We start from the raw sequence: 25,063 nt of genomic DNA, 5'->3' as shown, positions 1-25,063 counted from the left end.
ACTTCTTTTGCAATTACCTTTTTGAGGCTTTCCTTCCTTACGGAGGGTGTCAGTGATGGTTTTCTGCACAACTGTCAGGTCAGCAGTCTTTCCCTTGATTGTGATTCCTACTGAACCAGTCTGGGAGACCATTTAAAGTCTCAGGAACCCTTTTCAGGTGTTATGGCTTAATTAGCTGATTAGAATGGGACACTTTGAGCCTAGAATATTGCACCTTTTCACAATATTCTAATTTTCGGAGATTGTGAATTTGGGGTTTTCATGAGCTGTAAGCCATAATCATCACAATTATGACAAATCGTGGCTTGAACTATCTTGCTGTGCATGTGAGGAGTCTATCTCATATATTAGTTTCACCTTTTAAGTTGCATTAGTGAAATAAATTAACTTTTGCACGATATTCAATTTTTTTGAGAATCACCTGTATATGTGCCAATATTCATTGTGCATCCCCCAGTGTAAATCACATGCCAAAGTACCCCTACCAAACTAGTACATTCTAGTCAAAGAAAAGGGAAAGTAGTCAGTGGGACTTTAAATTTGAGCACAGCCTTGCACGACCGCACAATTGTCAGTTAAAGCGGCGCATTGCCGAATCGCAAAAAATGGCCTGGTCGTTGAGCAGCCAAATCTTCCGGGTCTAAAGTAGTTAAACAATTTCTTGGGATTTATTTTACTCTCCTCCAAAATTTGCCTTTCATTTTCTATCTTAGCCGCCCTGATTACACTCTTACATTTCTTATTGCATTCTTTGTACAGTTGGAATGCTGATGATGACCCCTCAACCTTGTATTTTTTGCAAGGCCTTTTCCTTTGCTTTTATATGAATTTTTACGTTGGCATTAAGCCACACAGGGCTTTTATTAGCTCTTTTAAATGTATTACCCTTTGGGATGCACTGGCTAATGACCTTATTTAATATGCTCTTAAAGCACACCAATTTTTCCTCTGTTCCTTGTTCCTAGGATTTTATCACATTTAAGGTGCGTAGTTTCTGGAAGTTGGCTCTTTTTAAATTCAATGTCTAAATTCAGTATTCCCCCTGTGCTTCCTATTTGTGTGATTTATACTGAAACAAATTGACCTGTGATAGCTATTTCCTAAGTTGCCCCGTATTTCTACATCTGCAATCAAGTCTGTATTGTTAGTAATTGGTAGGTCTAGTAACATATTGTTTCTTGTTGTTACATTTACCATCTGACCCATGAAATTGTCCTGTAAGACATTTAGGAAATGGCCAGCCTTAGACGAATGCGCAGTTCCTTCCACCCAGTCTATGTCTTGATAATTAAAATCCCCCATTATAATGACACTTCCCATCCTTGCCGCCATTCCAGACTGTTATAGGTCTGTCTCCTCCTCCTCCCTCAGGTTATATAGTATACTCCCAGAATTACTTTCTTCTTGGTTTCCTTCCTTTGTAACTCTACCCATGAGGATTCCACTTCTTCCCCAGCTCCATTAGTGAGGTTATCCCTCACATTCACCTGTAGATCATTTCTAATATACAGGCATACCCCTGTCCCTGCGGAATACCCTTGAATGTTTTCCAGCCAATCATGAGAGCTATTGAACCAGGTCTCTAAAGTTCCCATGAAATCGAATTCCTCCTCATATATGGTAGCAGCTCCAGTTCTCCGATCTTGTCCGCCAGACTCATTAGTTGAACATGCCTTGTAGTTTTGTTTGGACGCATACTATCTCCTTATTGGGTGTTGTGAGGTTGCAAATAGGACTTGTTACTATACTTGCCATGAGTTTAGGTGCTTTAGTCAACCTACCACTAATACCTCCATACTACCCACTGAAGTACGTTCCACACTGGCTATCTCTGTCTGGACCCCGCAACCCCCCACCCATCGCCTAGTTTAAACGACCCTCTAATAGGTAATTTAATCTATTCGTTTGGCTGTTGCTGACCCTTTTTCTTTCTTTGCAGAGCTTTCTAATTAACCACTTGGGATCCGCGCTATTGCAAAATGGCGGCAATAGCGCGGACCCACATTTTCGGGACTACGTCTATTGACGTAGTCCCGGTTACGAGCGGCCTGCGCGCCCCCTGAGGGGCGCGCGCGGCGCGCTCTGTGATCGGCGAGTCCGTGAGACTCGCCTGATCACCGATCCGTGTAAGGGGTCGATCCCGACCCCTTATCACGTGATCAGCTGTCAGCCAATGACAGCTGATCATGTGATAAAACGGAGCCGGTAATCGGCTAGTATTCCTCCTCGCGCTGACAGCGCGAGGAGAAAAAAAAAAAGCCGATCGCCGGCGGCCGTGTTCGGGACATCAGTCCCGATCACGGCCAGTAATTTAAAAGGACACCTGCCCCCTGCCAGTGCCCACCTGCCACCCGCAGTGCCATCCTGAAATAAAGTAAGTGCCCCCCTGTCAGTGCCACCCAGCAGTGCCCATAGTGCCCACAGTGCCACCCAGCAGTGCCCACAGTGCCACCCAGCAGTGCCCACAGTGCCACCCACAGTGCCACCCACAGTGCCACCCAAAATCTGCCTCAGGTGCTGCACCCCAGTGCCGCCCATCAGTGCCCAGCAGTGCCGCCCATCAGTGCCCAGCAGTGCCGCCCATCAGTGCCCAGCAGTGCCACCTATCAGAGCCACCTATCAGTGCCACCTATCAGTGCCCATCAGTCCCATCTATCTGTGGTACCTATCAGTGCCCATCCGTGCCACCCATCCGTGCCACTTATCCGTGCCACCCATCCGTGCCATCTTATCTGTGCCCATCTTTGCCCATCAGTGCCGCCTTATCTGTGCCCATCGGTGCCGCCTTATCTGTGCCTATTAGTGCCGCCTTAACTATGCCTATCAGTGCCCACCAGTGCAGCCTATCAGTGCCCACCAATGCAGCCCATCAGTGCCCACCAATGCAGCCCATCAGTGCCCACCAATGCAGCCCATCAGTGCCGCCTAATCAGCGCACTTCAATGAAGGAGAAAAATGACCCGTTTGCAAAATTTTATAACAAACTATTAAAACATGATTTTTTTTTTTTTTTTTTTTTGCATCTTTTTTTGTTTGTTTAGCAAAAAATAAAACTCCGAGCTGTAACTAAATACCACCAAAAGAAAGCTCTATTTGTGGGAAAAAAATGATAAAAAATTCATTTGGGTACAGTGTTGTATGACCGCGTAATTGTCACTCAAAGTGCATCAGCGCTGAAAGCTGAAAATTGGTCTGGGACTGAGGGGGGTTTAAGTGCCCAGTAAGCAAGTGGTTAAAGAAGAAATCTCTAAATGTCTATATTTAAAATGTCCTCTTACCGTATATACTCGAGTATAAGCCGAGATTTTCAGCCTCTTTTTTGAGGCTGAAAGTGCCCCCCTCGGCTTATACTCGAGTCATCGCTGTCTGCCCGCTCGATCAGCGTGTCGAGCAGACAGACAGCGGCCATTCTATTCAAAAGCCGCGCCTCCGGCTCCGCCTTCGCCTGTGATAGGCGGAACACTGAATTTCCCAGCAGCCTGTGTTCCGCCTATCACGGACATCGTATCATCCTCGTACTACGGACGAGGATGATACGACGTCTGTGATAGGCGGAACACAGGCTGCTGGGAAATTCAGTGTTCCGCCTATCACAGGCGAAGGCGGCGGCGCAGCTTTTGAACTTTACAATGGCCGCCGACGAAGAGGGCACGGGACGGCACGGGACGGGACGGGACGGGGGCAAGGCAAGGCACGACACGGGACGGATGCAAGGAGGCAAGGCACGGCACGGGACGGAGGCAAGGAGGCAAGGCACGGGACGGAGGCTCGGGACAAAGGTAGGCTGGACACACACACACACACACACACACACACACACACACACACACACACACACACACACACGGATGGAGACACACACAGGGATGGATGGATGGATGGATGGAGACACACACACACAGGGATGGATGGATGGATGGATGGAGACACACACACACAGGGATGGATGGATGGAGACACACACACACAGGGATGGATGGATGGATGGACACACACACACACAGGGATGGATGGACGGACACACAGGGATGGACGGACACACAGGGATGGACGGACACACAGGGATGGACGGACACACAGGGATGGACGGACACACACACAGGGATGGACAGGCATGTCTCACCCTCGGCTTATACACGAGTCAATAAGTTTGCCAGTTTTTTTGGGGGTAAATTGGGGGCCTCGGCTTATATTCGGGTCGGCCTATACTCGAGTATATACGGTAATAAAATCCTACTGCAGATTTAGAAATGTGACTATCTTCTCTCTGTGAAAACACTTATGGGTTCTATTTTATTTAAAAAAAAGAAATTCTTTGCAAAAGTCTCAGCATTCACATTGTTGATTTTCATGAATACTCCCTGTAATGTGTGTAGTGTGTGAAATGTTTTGTATTTATTTGTTATGATCTATAGCGCCATTTAGTGGCCATACTGCTACATTTTCTTGAAATATCTCAGGAAAACACTGCACTATGGCCACTGTTTTGGGGCACATATTGCTATAGAGATGCAGAAAGGAAATGTGGCTTCCCCTCCCCATCTCCCCTCTGAACATTACTGCAGTCATGTAAAACTAGCTGGACCCTGGCACCCCTTGTGCCCCTACAGAAGTGAATCTTGACTCAAGATCAGTGGATTCCAAACTGCTTGCTTTTATCTGGCCTTTGGAGTAATATTTCATTCTCTGATACCGATTGGGCATAATTCCACCCACTGACAAAAACGATGGGGCCCAATTCTCATAATGACAACAATGATGGGACACAGTTCCTCTTGATGACCCCAAAAATGGGGCATTATTTACTCCCACTGATACTGGGAGATTTTCCACTTCCAGTGGTCACAGTCTGACCCCCCCCCCCCCCTAAAGTCCGGAATACAGTAAACTGGTCCTATGTTTAGAAAGTTTGAAGACCCCTGCTCTAGATGGTGCTATGTTTGTATCAAGTCTTTAATCTACAGCAGAAACTAGAGTTGTTTTTTTAACATTTGCAAGGCTAATCCCACACCAACCAAGGCTCTGAAATGCAATCTGCTATGGCTCGCTTTTCATAGCACAGCTTATCAGCCACTGTCAGGTGTTCAGGAGACAATCCTGCCTGATTTCTATTTGTTTTCTTTATAATGAGGCTAATGCACAGCAGCTGTAATCCAAGCATTGGACTTGCATTTGTGGTGCAGCTCCATTGACTTTAATGGCCAGGTTTGACTGGTGGCGCTGCCTGTCAGCCCTGCATGTTGAGGTGAATATGCAGTGGCCACATGTGAATCATAATATGTATAGTAACTCATTTGGCTAAAGGGAATATAGGGAATATTAGTCTTCTGATAATCTTTACATATTTGTGTTTCTTTTCACTTCTAGACATGAAGAGGAGGGGTTCTATTCAACTTCCTCCTATCAGCATTGAGCAGCACCAATCAGATTCTTCAAATTCTGGATGTCACCACACCAGAAGATCTAAGGGACTTCTATCTGATCTGCAGATCCATAGCTATTTTATTGATATAATTGCACTGAATCTGTTATCTATTTTATTCACAGAATTTCATGTCACAGCAGCCTTTCTTTTGCAGACCTTTTGTGTAACCAGCTATTTACCAGATTTATTATTTTGTGTTTGAAGTTTTAAACATAAAAGGGACGTTTTTTGAAATACTCATTCCTATGACTGTTTCTGTTATATGACTGTTCAGCAACCTCTTTTATTTGCAATACAGACAATGTGTCTTTGGTTTATTATTGCTCATTTTAACTATGGTTTGTTCAGTCCCTTGCATTTGTTACATTTGTATTTTTAGTTTGCAGAGTGAATGGTGTATGACTTATTTTGTGTGTGCTTTGTTGATTAAAATTCTTAAGCTTACCATTTCTGATTCTTTTTTTTTTCAATACATTTTACATTATACCCATTAAATAAAATTACTAGCTTACCATGCCTTGTTTTACAGGGGAATTCAATAAAGCACATAGAACAGTTTTTGGCAGTTTGGAAGTTCCCTTTAGAAGTTGCTGTGTCTGATTCAGGCACACATATGCACCGTTTTTGGTAGAATTACCCATGTGTGTCAAAGTCAGTTCTAACTATTGCCACTTTAAGAACCTGTTGCTATGGCAGCGATAGATTCTTCAAGAATTATTGCCAGTTCCCAGATTATGAAATTGGCAGTAATTATAGTGATATTGTTGTATTTATTTTTCTTATAACAAACATCATACTTACCTGCTCTGTGCAATGATTTTAAACAGAGCAGCTCAGATACTCTTCTTCCAGCCGGTGCTCCTGGCTCCTCCCCCTTGACCAGTGATCCCAATAGGAAGCTGCTAGTTATGAGAGCATCAAACCCCCCCCCCCCCATTACCTCACTGGATGTGATTGACAGCAGTGGGAGCCAATGGCTCCTGCTGTTGTCTCAGCCATAGAGGAAAGAGAGACCCAGGACATTCGGCTCCCACGCACATTGCTGGAATAAGAGGGAACTTGGGTGAGTATTAGATGTTTGATGATTTTAATGAATAAGTATATTGCATATTTATATGTAGATTTACACGTATATTTCAAGTTCATGACTGTGGGGTTATAGTAGATGTACCAAATGTATTGTAAGATACTACAATATACTTAGAAATCTAATTATGCATAGCATATACGATACGTTTCTAAGTTTACACAAACCTTTGCATTATTCTTACATACATTCCTATACCATACATATTAATTTAAGTTAACCACCTGACTAGGGCTGAAACAACTAATCGATTATGAAATTAATCGATTACTATTTTCATAATCGATTAATCGGGCAGTAACATAATGGGTTAAAAAAAACTGAAATTATCCCTTTATAATGCAAAAAGAGCAAATCGCTACTGTAAATATTACGTTCACTGTTCTACAGTAAAAAAAATGAACCCCTTATAGTAGTGATTATCTGCTTTTTCTACTATAAAGGGCTAATTTTAGTTTTTTTTTAACCCCATTATGTTACTAAACGTCTTAGACCTGGTTCACATCTATGTGTTTATTGGTGCTTTTTGCAGAAATGCACTACAGTTCATTTACATGGTTTCCTATGGGACATGTTCACATCTGAAAGGTTCAGGGACTTTGAACGCAAAACGGTGCTTTATTGGTTCAATATACTTCAATGGAAAATCTGCAGAAAAGCATGTAATGCGTTTTTTGCAGCAATTTGTGTTTTTTAATCTGCCCAAAAAAATTCAAAAATGCAAATTGCAGTAAAATCATGTGCGCAAAAATCACTGCAGAAACAGATCAAAAGCAAACTGCATAGGTGTGTACCGAGCCTTATGCTGGCCAGACGGATGAATTTTCGGATAAGAATATTCAGACAAAGAATCTTTGTACATTCGATGAATGAAAGAATTTTGTTTGAAATTTTAACTTGTTTTTAAAATGAATGCAATATCTGAACGAAAACCACATACACTGTCTGAAAACGCCTTTGACTAAGAAGTTTTCTATTATTTCTAAATTTCCCCGTCACTGTGATTGAAAATGAACGCCAATTTGACCCAGTTTTTTTTCTTTTTTTTTTTAAAGGTTATTAACCGATTAATCGAAACAATAATCGGCCAACTAATCGATTATGAAAATAATCGTTAGTTGCAGCCAATGACAGCTGATCACATGATCAAAACAAGTTCAGTGGTCGTTTTTTTTTTCTCCTCACGCTGACAGCGGAGGAGAAAAAAAAAGCCGATCACCGGCTCAGCTTAACGGGGCATCGGTCCCGAAACGAAGAGACAATCATGCCTCATAAGTTGAACCTGAAAATGCCCACAAGTGCCACCTATCAATATGCATCAGTGCCCATCACTGCCGCCTCATCAGCGTACATCAAAAGAAATAATTTTTTTTTTTATTCTGTCTTTTTACATTTTTTTAACAAAAAATAAAAATCGCAGAGGTGATCAAATACCACCAAAAGAAAGCTCTATTTGGGGGAAAAAATGCTAAAAATTTAATTTGGGTACAGTGTTGTATGACCGTGCAATTGTCATTCAAAGTGCGACAGCACTGAAAGCTGAAAATTGGTCTGGATAGGAAGGGGGTTTAAGTGGCCAGTAAGCAAGTGGTTAAACAAGTAAGAATGTTGGTGACCACATATGCTCTTTGCACTAACAATTTTACCCAAATGAGAACCACATTCTCTGAGTTTCATTCATTTAGATAAAAAAAAAAAACCTGAAACATTTTCCACGCTTCTCCTTTGATTTTTTTGGCCCGCTACAGTCAAAAATGATTGTTGATTTGTCCCTATGAACTGTTAACCACTTAAAGAGGAAGTAAAGCCTGATGGGGTTTACTTCCTCTTTGTTTCCCTACAAAGTTAAAGCATAATGGGCTACTATGCATCACATAGTAGCCCATTATGTGTCACTTACCTGACACAGGAGCCAGCGATGCCACCGCTGTCCCCTCTTTCATGGAGCATCCATCTTCTTTCCAGGTATCGTGGCTCCGGTGCTGTGATTGGCCAGAGCCACGATTACATCACTCCCGCGCATGGGGGCTGCCACTAACGGCATATCGCCGTTCGAAGCGGCATGCTCAGTGCGCCTGCACGCCGATGTCTGCGACTCATGCGCCGTAGACAGCGGTGCCTGTCTTTTTGCAATTATCTCCTAAACCGTGTAGGTTTAGGAGATATTTCTTGGACCTACAGGTAAGTCTTAATCTAGGTAAAAGTGGTCTGTAAAGGCTCGTACACACTATTGGACTTTTTGACAACAAACCTGCAAATTAGCTGTTTTGGAGAAACATCCGACTGTGTGTATGCTCCATCGGACAAACTTTTTTGGTTTTCATCTGACTTTTGTTGGCTGTGCGAGCTGACAAACTTTCTGGCAATAAAAGTCAGATGAAGCAAAGTCTGATAGTGTGTACACAAAACCATAGAACTTTTGTACAAAGTACAAACACGCATGCTCAGAACCGATGCAAAAGATCTGACAATACAGAAGTTGACCAAAGGTGGCGGTAAAGAGCAGAAAAACCACGTGATTTGGTGAAAGTTGGCTGAAAAAGTCCTGCCGTGTGTATGTATACAAGTTCTTGGCCAAAGCCCTTTGTACAAAAATCCACAGGAAAGTTTGTACAAAGTCAGATTGTGTGTATGAGGCTTAAGGGTTTACAACCACGTTAAGGACCAAACCTCTTTACACTTGTTTACAAGTTAAAATCATTTATTTTTTTTTGCTAGAAAATTACTTGGAACCCCCAAACAATAAATATATATATTCTAACACCCTGTATTTGCGCAGCGATCTTACAAGCGCACTTTTTTGGGAAAAAATACACTTTTTTGAATTGAAAAATAAGACAACAGTAAAGTCCATTTTTTTAAAATTGTGAAAGATAATGTTACGCCGAGTAAATTGATACCCAACATGTCACACTTCAAAATTGCACCCTGTGTAGCTCTGCCCAATGGCGACAGACTTTTACCCTTAAAAATCTCCATAGGTGATATTTAAAAATATCTACAGGTTACCAGTTTTGAGTTACAGAGGAGGTCTAGGACTAGAATTATTGCTCTCACTCTAAGGATTGCGGTGATACCTCACATATGTGGTTTGAGCACCGTTTTCATATGCGGGCGCTACTCATGTATGAGTTCACTTCTGCACACAAGCTCGCCGGGATTGGGCGCTTTAAAACTTTTTTATTAAATATTTTACTTTTCATTTTTTATTTTGACACTGTTTTTTTTTGGGTCACTTTTATTCCTCCTACAAGGAATGTAAATATCCCTTGTAATAGAAAAAAAACATGACAGGGCCTCTTAAATATGAGATCAGGGGTCAAAAGACCTCCGATCTCATATTTACACTATGTCGTTTCTGCCCTCCCATTCCATGGAGCCCAGCAGGGGCCATCTTCCCCTCTGTTGGCAGCCAGGGATCCACGGGAGAGGACGCAATCGTCTCAGCTGCTATCGGCTGGTCCGGTAAGCGGCGGAGATGACCAGAGCGTGGCCGGAGGGCACCTCTTCCACCGCCGATGATCTTGCGGTGAATCCGCCATGGAGACCACTTTTGTCTTAAAGAGAAATGCACGGCGTTCCTGAAAATACTGGGGTTATGGCAGCTAGCTTCAAAACCATGCTAAAGAAGCTCCTTTATTTCTTAATGGCAACCCAAAACACGAGTAGTCATTTTTGTGCTTTTTACTAAAAAAGTAGAAAACCACCCATCGCAAAACACACCTGGCTCAGTGCCAAAATTTGGTGTATTTTGCGTGCCAAAACGTGCAACTGCTGCCTGTGTTTTGGGGTACATTATGAAAAGAAAGGCACCACAAGCACATTGTGTGTTTTAGCACATTTTTCATGCTTTTGCAGAAACATATGTATCTGCTATGCCCAGATGTGAATGGGGCTTCAGGACTGTATGCCACCAGGGGCAAATGCTCGGAACACAGACTTCTTGCGCTCCATGCATACTACCCTAAATGTTAATACCACTCCGGTACAGGTCTAGTGTGCTTTAAAACGCCTAAAAAACATTATATTGAGTTTGGCCATGCACTGTTCCTGTGGACAGTGGAGGGGCACTGCAGATGCCAGCTTGTCTCCAGAGGGAACTATAGTGAACTGAAATGGAGCCAGTTCACATATCTGCGGGCCAGCTGCAGTTTGTTTTTAACCACCGGCGACCGGTGCACGCTGATGTACGTCAGCAGAATGGAACGGACAGGGAAATGGGTGTACAGGTACGTCCCTTTAAATTTGGCACCATGCCATCGCATGTGTGCTGCCGGCCGGAACCTCCGTGAGGCCGATCGCGGGTCCCACGGACTCAATTGCTGCGGGGATACCCGTGATCGCCTCACGGGAAGGAAGAACGGGGCGATGCTAAAGTAAACAAGCATCTCCCTGTTCTGCCTAGTGACAGTGTCACTGATCTCTGCTCTGTGTGATCAAAGTAGAGATCAGTGACGTGTCATAGACAGCCATGCCCCCCCCCCCACCGTTAGAAACACACTTAACCCCTACACTGCCACCTAATGGTCAACCCTTTCACTGCCAGTGTCATTTACACAGGAATCAGTGCATTTGTATAGCACTGATTGCTGTATAAATGACAATGGTCCCAAAAATGTGTCAAAAATGTCCGATGTGTCTGCCATAATGTCACAGTCACAATAAAAATCGCTGATCGACGCCATTACTAGTAAAAAAAATAATTATTAATAAAAATGCCATAAAACTATCCCCTATTTTGTTAACGCTATAACTTGCGCAAACCAATCAATAATCGCTTATTGCGATTTTATTTTTTTACCAAAAATATGTAGAAGAATACGTATCGGCCTAAACTGAGGAAAATAAAAAGTTTTTTTATATATATTTCTGGGGGATATTTATTAGGCTGCTTTCACACTGCAGCGGGAGCGGCGTCAGCGGTAAAGTGCTGCTATTTTTAGCGGCGCTTTACCGTCGTTTTAGCGGCGGTCTACGGGCGCTAGCGGGGTGGTTTTAACCCCCGCTAGCGGCCGAAAAAGGGTTAAACCCGCCCGCAAAGTGGCGCTTTGCCGGCGGTATTGCCGCGGTGTCCCATTGATTTCAATGGGTAGGAGCGGTATAGGAGCGGTGAATACACCGCTCCTTCACCGCTCCAAAGATGCGGCTAGCAGGACTTTTTTCACCGTCCTGCCAGCGCATCGCTCCAGTGTGAAAGCCCTCCGGCTTTCACACTGGAGGGAAAGGGGCCGTTTTTTTTCAGGCGCTATTTTTAGCGCTGTAACGCCTGAATACCGCCCCAGTGTGAAAGCAGCCTTATAGCAAAATGTAAAAAATGTGTTTTTTTCAAAATTGTCGTTTTATTTTGTTTATAGTGCAAAAAATAAAAACCGCAGGGGTGATCAAATACCACCAAAAGAAAGCTCTATTTGTGGGAAAAAAAAGAATGTAAATTTTGTTTGGGAGCCAGGTTGCATGATCGCGCAATTGTCAGTTAAAGCGACGCAGTGCCGAATCGCAAAAAGTGGTCTGGTCTTTGGCCTGCAAAATGGTCCGGGGCTTAAGTGGTTAAAAAGAGCTCTGTACGATTTTAGTCCAGTTCAGGTGTGATTTAAAGTGTCTTAAGCCCCATACACACTATCAGTTTTTCTGCTGAGTTTTTCCTTCAGATTTACCAAAACCGTGTAGTGGAAGGGCCTGCCTGATTGCATACAAATGGAAACTCCTAAGGTTTGACCTCATATTATATGGTTTTGGTAAATCTGAAGAAAAATCTCAGCAGAAAATCTGATAGTGTGTATGGGGCTTTAGGCCCCTTTCACACATGTGGACATTATGTCCGTATTTCATCCATCCCTTTGCGGATGAAATATGGACATACATGCATTCCTATGGGATAGCGGGTGCCTGCGGATAAACATCCGCAGGCACCCGCTATTGTCTGATTCTGCAGACGGAGGAAAATCCTATTTTTCTATCCGTCTGCAGAACAGATCAGATGAACATGGACAGACGGTCCGTGCTCATCCGATCCCCATAGAGGAGAGCGGAGAGCTGACAGGGCGGTCCCTGCACAGTGTGCAGAGACTGCCCTGTCCACCGCCGGCTCAGCGGGGACAACGGAGCCATCCCCGCTGAGCAAGCAGATCATCACGGGGCGGATCATTACTGATCTGTCCCGTGTGAAAGGGGCCTTACACTTTCAAATTTCACACAAAAACCAGTGAATGAAACCTCACCGGACTCCTTTGGAACATTGCATTGAAACCGGCCCTGTACATGAACCTGATTCCAAACTAGAATACAAGAAATCACATTGCCTTATCAGTAATTATGGACTCCGCTACACCTGCAGCTTTTACCTAAATAGAAGCATGAGATTAGCTCTTGAAAATTATGTTCCCATTTGAAACAATTTAAATGAGTGTTGCAATTAGGGATGAGCTTCGTGTTCGAGTCGAACGCATGTTCGACTCGAACATCGGTCGTTCGTGCGTTCGCCGAATTCCGAACGTTTGGGCCGTTCGCGGCAAAATTTGTGTGGCCCACAATGCACTGCGATGGCGCAATGCATTGCTGTCTCACGATTGGCCAAGCATGCACTGTGACCCCGCATGCTTGGCCAATCGCAGCGCCAGTAGCGGGAAGAGCAATGGTTGGCCACAGGCATCCTGCCTGTGGCCAATCATAGCTCAGACTGTGTAGTGCACGCCCCACACTATATAAAGCTGCCTTTCAGGCGGCCTCGTGTAGTGTTTGTTAGCATCTGAAGCAGTGGGTGTTCTGTGTACCTTCAACACAGTTACACACCAATCGTTTTTGGCTGATTTACTATTTTGCTCTTGTGTAGTGGTTACTGTCTGTGCCCTGACCGCAGTATACACCACTATATTCACCTCACCTATATAGCTAGTGATCTAGCTTTAATAATAGAGCTTGCAGTCAGTAGTGTTAGTGCGTGCTGTCTGCGTGCTCTGTACCCAGTACATACCACTATATACACCTACATAGCTGTTCTCTATTTGAGCCCGATTGTCATTTGCTGGAGTTATTGGAAGTTGTGTGTGCCTCCAGCACAGCACAGTATACATCTGTATATACCCCTTTAACTCTGCTGTTTTCTTGTTATTGTCTGCGTGCCCTGACCGCAGTATACACCGTGATATTCACCTCACCTATATAGCTAGTGGTCCATCTTTAACAATAGAGCTTGCAGTCAGCAGTGTCACTCAGGAGATAGTGCGTGCTGTGTGCCTGCTCTGTACCCAGTACATACCGCTATTATCCACCTACATAGCTGTTCTCTATTTGGGCCCGATTTACATCTGCTGGAGTTATTGGAAGTTGTGTGTGCTTCCAGCACAGCACAGTATACATCTGTATATACCCCTTTAACTCTGCTGTTTTCTTGTTATTGTCTGCGTGCCCTGACCGCAGTATACACCGTGATATTCACCTCACCTATATAGCTAGTGGTCCATCTTTAACAATAGAGCTTGCAGTCAGCAGTGTCACTCAGGAGATAGTGCGTGCTGTGTGCCTGCTCTGTACCCAGTACATACCGCTATAATCCACCTACATAGCTGTTCTCTATTTGGGCCCGATTGACATCTGCTGGAGTTATTGGAAGTTGTGTGTGCTTCCAGCACAGCACAGTATACATCTGTATATACCCCTTTAACTCTGCTGTTTTCTGGTTATTGTCTGCGTGCCCTGACCGCAGTATACACCGTGATATTCACCTCACCTATATAGCTAGTGGTCCATCTTTAACAATAGAGCTTGCAGTCAGCAGTGTCACTCAGGAGATAGTGCGTGCTGTGTGCCTGCTCTGTACCCAGTACATACCGCTATTATCCACCTACATAGCTGTTCTCTATTTGGGCCCGATTGACATCTGCTGGAGTTATTGGAAGTTGTGTGTGCTTCCAGCACAGCACAGTATACATCTGTATATACCCCTTTAACTCTGCTGTTCTATAAAAAAGGCATCTGCAGGAGTTAGTGGGTGTTGTGTGCCTCCAGCACAATATAAACTACCCAACTACTGTTTTACCCAACTCCCTTCAGGCCATTACCATGTCTGGAAGGCCAGCAAGGAGAGGCAGACAGGCGCGAGCCGATAAAAGAGGGCAAGCAGGCTCTGTGTCTAGAGACAACAGTGCTGGTCGGGGACGCGGTGCATTGTCATCAGCACGTGGCCATGGGACATGCTTGTCCTTCTTTTCTGCAGCTGGACATGTTGAACCGCAACATGCCAACGACTTGGTAGAGTGGATGACCAAGCCCTCTTCATCCTCCTCATCCTCTCTCACCCAGTCTCAGGGTAGTAGAAAAGCAGCTGCCAACACATCGTCGTCCCTCCTCTCAATGTCATCATCAGTGACTCCTTCCCTAGACCCACCACGTCCTCCTGAGGAGTCTCCTGAACTCTTTGAGCACAGTGTTGGGTACATGCTCCAGGAGGATGCCCAGTGTTTGGTGGGCTCTGATGATGACACTCAGCTAGAGGAAGGCAGTAGCGTGAGCACAGAGAGAGGGGATGCTCAAGAAGGACAGCAATCTGGCAGTCATGTTCCACAAGCTGCAGCATACTGCCAGGTTTGCTACAGCGATGAAGAGGGAGGGGATGATGAGGGCACTGACTCCACGTGGGTGCCTGGAAGGAGGGAGGAGGAGGAGGCACATGTCCAACGAGGCAGGATGCCCTCCGGGGGCCAGCTTAGGGGCAGCACACCGACTGAATCACACCGCAGAGCTCCGCCTGCGCAGAGCGCTTCCTCTGCGCAGAGCGCTTCCTCTGCGCGTTATTCTAAAAGTTCTTTGGTGTGGGCCTTTTTTGAGACGAGTGCATCAGATCGCACCGCTGCTATTTGCAACATATGTCTCAAGCGTATCTCACGTGGCCAAAACATCAGCCGCTTGGGCACCACATGCTTGACCAGACATATGTTGACCTGCCATGCAGCTCGTTGGCAAGCATACCTCAAAGACCCACACCAAAGAACAAAGCGGACCTCTCCTTGCTCCTCATCAGCTGGCATCTCCAACCCCACTAGACCTTCAGTCCTCTCTGAAACCTGCTCTGAGAGGAATGAAGGTGTAGAATTAGGTGTGTCACAGCCAAGTGCTTCCGGGAACTCTGCTAGTGGTACATCCACGTCCGATTATAGCAGACAAATGTCCCTGCCCCAGCTGCTGGACCGGCGGAAGAAATTTACTCCCAGCCATCCACATGCCCAGCGGTTGAATGCTAGCTTGGCTAAATTGCTAGCACTTCAACTGCTGCCTTTTCAGTTGGTAGACTCGGCCCCCTTCCGTGAGTTTGTACAATGTGCGGTTCCTCAGTGGCAGGTCCCCAAACGCCACTTTTTCTCACCGAAGGCAATTCTGGCTCTCTACCGGCATGTGGAAGGCAATGTCCTTGCCTCGCTGGACAGGGCGGTCAGCGGTAAGGTGCATATTACCGCTGACTCATGGTCCAGCAGGCATGGACAGGGACGTTACCTGTCTTTCACGGCCCATTGGGTCACTCTTCTGGCTGCTGGGAAGGATGCAGGACAAGGTGCAGTAGTATTGGAGGTTGTTCCGCCACCACGCCTCCAAAATGCTACTATTGGTTGTGACACACCTCTCTCCTCCACCCCCTCCTCTTCTTCTTCCTCCATGGCCTCTTCCAGTGCTCTGTCCTCAGAACCAGCGGTGCTCCGTAGGCGTTGCAGGGGCTACGCAAGTACGCAGGCAAAACGATGCCATGCCGTGCTTGCGCTGGTTTGTTTGGGGGACAGGAGCCACACTGGGACGGATGTTTTGTCAGCTCTGCAGGGGCAGGCCGAGAGGTGGTTGACGCCACGCCAGCTTAAGCCAGGAATGGTGGTTTGCGACAATGGCACCAACCTCCTCTCCGCCCTCCGACAGGGACAACTGACCCATGTGCCCTGTGTAGCTCACGTCCTTAACCTGGTGGTGCAGCGGTTCTTGGGCAGGTACCCCGGCTTACAGGATGTCCTGAAACAGGCCAGGAGAGTCTGTGTGCATTTCCGCCAATCATTTAATGCCTGTGCTCGGCTGGCTGAGCTCCAAAAGGAGTTGAACCTGCCCAAGAACCGCCTTATATGTGACATGCCCACCAGATGGAACTCAACATTGGCCATGCTGCAGCGGCTGCACACGCAGCAGAGGGCCATCAATGAGTACCTGTGCGACTACGGCACCAGGACAGGGTCAGGAGAGCTTGGTTTTTTCTCACCACGCCAGTGGGGCATGATCAGGGATGCATGCACTGTCCTGTCACCGTTTGAGGAGGCCACAAGGATGGTGAGCAGTGACAGTGCATGCATCAGTGACACTATACCTCTTGTCCACCTCTTGGAGCATACGCTGCGTGGAATAATGGACAGGGCACTTGAGGCAGAACAGAGGCAGGAAGAGGAGGACTTCCTTGCCTCTCAAGGCCCCCTTTATCCAGACAGTGTTCCTGCTGTGCCACCCATCACACAGGAAGAGGGTGAGGAGGAGGAAGAGGAGGAGGAGGATGACTGTGTCAGCATGGAGGTGGAGGCTGGCACTCAGCATCAGCAGCAGAAGTCTTATAGGGATGATTTACAGTCCCAAGAAACACGTGGACTTGTACGTGGCTGGGAGGAGGTAGCTGCGGATCATGTTGTCCTTAGTGACCCAGAGGACTCCGGACCGAATGCCTCAGCTAACCTACGCTGCATGGCCTCCCTGATCCTGCAAAGCCTGCGGAAGGATCCTCGTATTCTTCGGATCAAGGAGAGGGACCATTACTGGCTGGCCACTCTCCTTGATCCACGGTACAAGGGTAAGGTTGCCGACCTTATCTTGCCATCGCAGAGGGAGCAGAGGATGAGACATCTCCGGGAGGCCTTGCAGAAAGCTCTGTGCAACGCGTTCCCAGAGACTGGGAGGTCACAAACTCCTGGTCCTGGACAACGTGTTGCTGAGGCATCAGTCAGAAGGAGCGGTGGAGAAGGTGGCCGTCTGACTGATGCTTTCAGACAATTTTTTAGTCCGCAGCCCCAAGGTATGATTGGTTCCAGCACCCATCGCCAGCGTCTAATTTACATGGTGCAGGAATACCTAGGGGCAAGGTCAGACTTGGACACCTTTCCCACTGAAAATCCTCTGGCTTACTGGGTCTTGAGGATGGATCACTGGCCAGAGCTTGCACAGTATGCAATTGAGCTACTGGCCTGTCCTGCATCCAGCGTTCTTTCGGAACGCACCTTCAGTGCTGCTGGTGGCTTCGTTACCGATCACAGGGTGCGCCTGTCCACCGAATCAGTTGATCGACTGACCTTCATCAAGATGAATCAGTCTTGGATCACCCACAGCTACCAAGCACCTGAAGCTGATGTAACCGAATAATTTTTTTTGAAATACCACATCCCTTCAAGACTGCCTATGCTGATGCTGAGTGACTGTCCTGTTATGTTGATTGTCTATCCTCTTCCTCCTCCGCTGATATGTTGGAAGAACATTTTTGGTTCTGGGTGATGCCAGCAGCCCAATTTTTCTGCCCCTGTTTAACAGGGGCGTTTAAGTAAAATTTTTGATGCAATGCTTTGCAGCAGGGCTAATTCCTGCAAAAAAAACTAGAGTATATGGCAGAGGTTGCAGTGTGATGGCACCAGTGCCTAAGGCCCAATTTTTCTGCCCCTGTTTAACAGGGGCGTTTAAGTACAATTTTTGATGCAATGCTTTGCAGCAGGGCTAATTCCTGCAATAAAACTAGAGTATATGGCAGAGGTTGCAGTGTGATGGCACCAGTGCCTAAGGCCCAATTTTTCTGCCCCTGTTTAACAGGGGCATTTAAGTAAAATTTTTGATGCAATGCTTTGCAGCAGGGCTAATTCCTGCAAAAAAACTAGAGTATATGGCAGAGGTTGCAGTGTGATGGCACCAGTGCCTAAGGCCCAATTTTTCTGCCCCTGTTTAACAGGGGCGTTTAAGTACAATTTTTGATGCAATACTTTGCAGCAGGGCTAATTCCTGCAATAAAACTAGAGTGTATGGCAGAGGTTGCAGTGTGATGGCACCAGTGCCTAAGGCCCAATTTTTCTGCCCCTGTTTAACAGGGGCGTTTAAGTAAAATTTTTGATGCAATGCTTTGCAGCAGGGCTAATTCCTGCAAAAAAACTAGAGTGTATGGCAGAGGTTGCAGTGTGATGGCACCAGTGCCTAAGGCCCAATTTTTCTGCCCCTGTTTAACAGGGACATGTAATTACAATTCTTGCTATAATATTTCACAGGAGGGCCCCTTCCTGTGCCCACCCAGAGTAACTGTGAGGACTTATAGTGTTGTGGCACCAGCACCACAACCACCAAAGGTCAATTTTTCTACCACTGTTCAACAATGGCATGTAATTACAATTCTTGATATAATCGTTCACAGCAGGGCGCTCCAGCGGCCACCAAGAGTCACTTTGAGGGCTTACAATGTTGTTGCAAAACCAACACCTTGTTCCGCCATTTCTGCAGAGCATATAGGGCAGGCCCCTACTTTCAAACATCCAATTTACAAACATCTCCTACTTGCAAACGGAAGGAGACAACAGCAAGTGAGATGAAAAAAGATGGACGACAAAACAAATTATACAGGGGTGATAACCCTTCCCTATGTTTTCCAAAAAGCTTAAAGATATTTTTTTTGACTGGAGCTACACTTTAAAAATGTACCGGTTGAAAATGACAAACAGATTCAACTTAACACAACAAACCTACACAGTCCCTGTCTTGTTTGCACCGCCTGTATACTGCTGTTCTGAGTATATAGGGCCTGGGGGCCACACGCATTTCCTTTTTTTTAATATGGGTACAGGGTTCCCCTTAATGTGCGTACAAGACCCAAATAGGCTGGTAATGGGCAGGGAGGGCTACCCATGCCATTTTTCTGAATGATTTTCAACCATATTGCAGGAACCAGATATAACATTAAAACCGCAAGCAGTTTTAAATGGTGTTATTTCCGTTTAATGTCATTTTGTGCAGGGACTGTTCTAAACACGGGAAACACGTGGCACTTCACAGGCATACTATAGACACCCCCCAGGCACCATATTTAAAGGAATATTTCACTTTTTTTTTTCACTTTAATCGTCATTAAAATCAGTGCTCCCGCCAAAACGGTAGTTTTTAAAACTTTTTTTTGCAGTGACCCATGTCCCCTGAGGCAGGAGGCAGATCGCCAAACCCTTTTTAGCATACTATCTTGCATATTAGCCGTTAAAATTAGCACTTTCCAATTCGAACGTTGGAGTCCCATAGACTTCAATGGGGTTCTAACGTTCGTACCGAACGCGGGGGTCGTTCGCAAGTTCTGGTGCGAACCGAACCGGGGGGTGTTCGGCTCATCCCTAGTTGCAATAAGACATTTGTAATCAATTCTATCTCATGTAACTAACCAATTAACATTTGTGCGTGTATTTATGCCCTTAGGAAGTCATTTAGGCCCGTGTGTAATAAAAACGGATGAATTGGTGTCATATTTAAGTCACATTAGACATTTTGTGCAGCTTTTGTTACATCCGTAGCTGAGGTGCACTATAAATAGCTGCTTTCATCTTTTAGATGGAACGTGAAATTGCAGCTCACATCCTGTGATTGTTATAACGCAACCATATGTGAGCAATTGAGTTTGACTTCAGTGTCACAGCAAATAATGTTGCCCTACAACTAGCCTGCTGTTTAAACTGCATGCTAGTTTTCCCTTAAAGCAGTGGTTCTCAACTCCTGGACCGACTAACAGGCCAGATTTTAAGTATTACCTTGGGGAGATGCAAACCTGGCATGTTAGTGGTCCCTGAGGACAGGGTTGATGACCACTGTTCTAGGACTACCTGGGCATCAAAGTGCTATTAATATAATATTGTTTATTTTTAGCTGCGATTTACTGTCGTTTTAGTAGGCGCATTTCAGGCACTAGTGCGCTTTAAACCCCCCAGCGGCCAAAGAAAAGATTAAAAGTGCCCATGTTGAAGCGCTTTGCAGGCACTTTGGCAGCAATGCCCATTGATTTCAATAGGCAGGGGTGGTTTATGAGCGCTATATACACTGCTCCTCCACCACCCCAAAGACGCTGCTTGCAGGACTTTTTTTTTTCATCCTGCAAGCACATCACCCAAGTGTGAAATCACTCAGGCTTCCACACTGGGGATACATTATAAATCTTTGCAAAATGTCATTGCACTTCATTGGCCTTATACAGGGCTGATACTAGGCGGGTGCATGCACTTACACGCAGCCTGCCTGTCTCTGTGTCCGGGTATGTGAGATTTGGTGGCATGTGCACTCCTCGCTTCTGGGTTCGGGAAGGCTTCAGGTGTAGGACTGCAGGAGCAGCGCCTGTGCACAATGGTCACATCAGCAGGAGCGGCTTGGGTTTTCTGCCGTGTGTGTGGTGAGCGAGAGAGGCTAGAGCAAGTCTCGCAATACTTGTGCTGCAGCCAGCCGAGCGTAGCAAAGAGTGCCAGCAGCCCAATCCCAGAAGCCAGGCCCCATGACAAGCAGCACATCCACAGAAGCTAGATTCCAGTTCCAGAAGCCAAGCCCCAGGACCAGCAGCCAGTCCCAATGCCTCAACTGACAGATCCCAGGACCAGCAGCCCTGCCCCAGAAGCCAGGACCCAGCCCCAGCAGCCAGCCCCAGTAACCATTATTTAAGGTAAGTGAAATCTTCTAGGGCAGTGGTCATCAACCCTGTCCTCAGGGCCCACTAACAGGCCAGGTTTTATGTATTACCTTGGGGAGATGCAGACTAGAATACTGCAATCACTGAGCAGCAAATTATATCACCTGTGATGTATTTTAGTTATCTTGCAAACCTGGCATGTTAGTGGTCCCTGAGGACAGGGTTGATGAGCACTGTTCTAGGGCTCTACCTGGGCATCAAAGTGCTATTAATTAATATAATATTGTTTATTTGTACTATTGTTCAGTGGCACTCTAATATAGTCTCTCATGGGGCCTGGAGTGTACTCTATCAGAGATTCTCTAATGGTTACAGAGAGGACCTCTGTTAGAGAGACCCCACTCCAGGATCCATTAGACCCCATTGTAGTCTTTAGTGGGGCCTGGTGGGGCTCTTTCTAACAGAGGCCCTCTCTGTGCCCTCTGGGTCTCATTAGGAAAAGGGGAGGAGTTAGTAAGATGACCATGCCCATGTCGGGGTGCCAGAAATATTTCTGCACCCAGGCATCTGTGACCCTAGGATCGGCCCTGCCAGAACCCGCAGGTGTCCTTAACAACTAGCTATTGACTGCCAATGCACTGCTTTATCTTTTAATGCAGCTATATATTTTTAAAGCGCTGCAGTATGACAGGAAGCCTTATGCACACTACAGTTGAAAACGGACTATAGAGCTCCATAGAGTGACCATTCTTAAACGGATCTGAACAAATGTAAATTGATGTTTAGAAGCAGTTTGCGGTCCGTTTAGTGTTAGTTTATGGGGCGGAATGGATGCAGCTAAACCTGCATTAAGCAGGAACATGTAAATGCAGAAAAAAAGGGATGGGACGCATAAAAGCTTTTATACTTCCTAAATAACTTTTCCTGTGTTTTAGAAAAGCTAAACGCAGGCATGCCAGTGTGCACGAGGTCTTATTCAACTGCACAGCATAATAACTATGTGCAATCTGTCGTAAAGCTCATTACTGATGTCAGTATATTAGAATTTGCTTGCTGTGGATTACATTTTGCACAATGTCATTGCACTCTCTCTTGTTAATTAACCACTTAAGGACCAGGCCTCTTTTTCGGACTTGGTGTTTCCATGTTTAAAACAGTTTTTTTTGCTAGAAAATTACTTAGAACCCCCAAACATTTTATATTGTTTTTTTTCTAACACCCTAGAGAATAAAATGGCGGTCATTGAAATACTTTTTTTCACACCGTATTTGCGCAGCGGTCTTAGAAGCGCACTTTTTTTGGAAAAAATTCACTTTTTTGAATAAAAAAATAAGACAGCAGTAAAATTAGCCCAATTTTTTTTTATACTGTGAAAGATAATGGTATGCCGAGTAAATTGATACCCAACATGTCACGCTTCAAAATTGCGCCCGCTCGTGGAATGGCGTCAAACTTTTAACCTCAAAAATCTCCATAAGCGACATTTAAAAAATTCTACAGGTTGCATTTTTTGCGTTACAGAGGAGGTCTAGGGCTAGAATTATTGCTCTCGCTCTACCGATCGCGGCGATACCTCACATATGTGGTTTGTCCACTGTTTTCATATGCGGGCGCTACTCACGTATGCGCTCGCTTCTGTGCGCAAGCTCGTCGTAACGGGGTGTTTTTAAATTTTTTTTTTTTTTTTTCTTATTTATTTTAATTTATTTTATTTATTTTTACACTTTTAAAAAAAATAAAAATAAAATGGATCATGTAAACATTCCTTGTAATAGAAAAAAGCATGACAGGTCCTCTTAAATATGAGATCTGGGGTCAAAAGGTCCTCAGATCTCATATTTGGGCTAAAATGCAAAAAAAAAAAAAAAAAAAAGAAAATCTGACATTTAAAAAAAAATATATACCTTTAAGAGGTATGGGCGGAAGTGACGTTTTGACGTCGCTTCCGTCCCTCCTATGGTATAGAGACGAGTGGGGGCCATCTTAGCCTCACTTGTCTCTATGCCCAGCAGACTGAAGGACCCGATCGCCTCCGCCGCTACCGACGGCTCCGGTAAGCGGCGGAAGGTGCGGGAGGGCGGCGGGAGGGGGGGTGGCACCTCTCCCGCCGCCGATAGCGGTGATCTCGCGGCGAATCCGCCGCGGAGACCACCGTTATCGTACAGCCGACCGCCGCCTGAAGAGATGGACACCTCGGTTGTGGCAGCAGCTGCTGCCGTTACCGAGATATCCCTCTTCAAAAAATGGACGTACATCGTCGTGCGGCGGTCGGCAAGTGGTTAAAGAGACGATGGGGTTGATTTACTAAAACTGGAGAGTGAAAAATCTAGTGAAAACTTTTAGCTTCCAGTTTTTTTTTTTTCTTTGTCAAAGCTTAATTGAACAAGCTGAAGTTAGACGCTGATTGGTTGCCATGCACAGCTGCACCAGATTTTGCACTCTCCAGTTTTATTGGTTGATTTGTAAAGGCAAATAGGCTGTTCACTTTGCAGTGGGATTTCACATTTTTCAAGGGAATTTACCCTTATGCAGGCCATACACAGTCGAATTTCGAACAAATTTTATTTTCAAAATCAGAAAGTTTGTTTTTTTGGTGATCCGATGGCGCCACCATTTATTTTTGAAATTCGGCCAAGCAAGCCTTCAATTTCACCTCATGTTGCTACAGAAAATAATTTTCGTGGCCGGGAATGTTCTTTTCTCTCCGTAAATTTTCTTTTCTTATTACATTTCTCGCACGATTCTCCCATCATTGATTAGAATATCGTTTGTTTTTCCAAAAATTTCCAACATGTCCGATTCCTCAAATTTGATTTCCGCACGAAAATCGGCTGTTGCTGCAGCCCACTAATGGTGCGAAATACATACGAAAATTCTTTGATACGATTTTCGAAAGAAAATTCTTTTGAAAATTCAAACCGTGTATGGCCGGCATAAGTTCAGTGAATGTGGTGAAGATTCACTTTACAAAGAGTATACAATCACAAGCAAGTAAAATAATGAAAAAAAGAAACCTGCATTTTTGTTTGGATAGTGGGGATCAGCAAAGCTTCAGCTCATTCATTAAGCCAGGCATCCTCAACCGTTGGCCTTGACCTCAAACCTAATGCAACCTGCACAGCCTCCTTCAGGTGCATGCCACTGTACTGAATGATTGTTGGTGCTCCATAATCCTAATAGTGTATGATAGCCGGCTCCCCGCTCCTCTCTTTCTTTCCTAACACACAGACATGGGGAGAGAAGCCTTTAGCCGAGTGGATTACATCTAGTGGATTCCATACATGGGTTCTGAAGGTGGATTCTCACAGTTGTGTGATGATCTTTGTGTCATCCCGGGAGCATATGAGTGCATTAAGTGTCATTTTATCTTTACTTAATAAAGAAGTTTATTGCACTATTAGTGCTCTTCTCTGGTTTGTAATTTTTTTTGTTTATATTGTCCACATTCCTTGTTTGGCAGTTTAAGGGGTGGCTGCAAACACCCTGATATAGTGAAGGCTACAACACTGGTTCAGATCTTTTTTAGCTGGAGGAGTGGGATTAATGATGATCTGGTTAATAAAAAAAATGAAATGTTTGTGATTAAACAGTGGGTAAATATCCAACAGCCATTGATCCCACAGAAAATGATAATCCTGATTGTTTAAAATCTTTATTATGCTATTTAACCACTGCAGCCCCGGAAGGATTTACCCACTTCTTGACCAGGGCATTTTTTGAAATACGGCACTACATCGATTTAACAGACAATTGCATGGTTGTGTGACATTGTACCTAAACAAAATTGATGTCCTTTTTGTTCCCACAAATAGAACTTTATTTTGGTGGTATGTGATCACCTCTGCGGTTTTTATTTTTTGCGCTATAAACAAAAATAGAGCGACAATTTTGAAACAAAAACAATCTTTTTTACTTTTTG

The 25,063-nt window shown here is 45.1% G+C and overlaps 1 protein-coding gene across 1 annotated transcript in view; it reads left to right on the top strand.

Annotated features, from left to right (window-relative positions):
- Window positions 1–5,869, top strand: part of LYSMD2 (LysM domain containing 2) — a 92,780-nt gene extending 86,911 nt beyond the window's left edge. Inside the window, exon 3 of the mRNA XM_077473147.1 lies at window positions 5,368–5,869. Within this exon, the coding sequence (XP_077329273.1) occupies window positions 5,368–5,413 (46 nt within the window). The 3' untranslated portion in view covers window positions 5,414–5,869. The remainder of the gene's footprint in view (window positions 1–5,367) is intronic.
- The last annotated feature ends 19,194 nt before the right edge of the window (window positions 5,870–25,063 follow it).

Source organism: Lithobates pipiens, unplaced genomic scaffold (assembly GCF_037356315.1).
Source record: "Lithobates pipiens isolate NorthernLeopardFrog02 unplaced genomic scaffold, aLitPip1_a1.2 Scaffold_8, whole genome shotgun sequence".
Taxonomy (NCBI): Eukaryota; Metazoa; Chordata; class Amphibia; order Anura; family Ranidae; genus Lithobates; species Lithobates pipiens.
The sequence above is the reverse complement of the archived record's forward strand: the minus strand, read 5'-3'. Positions and strand labels throughout refer to the sequence as shown.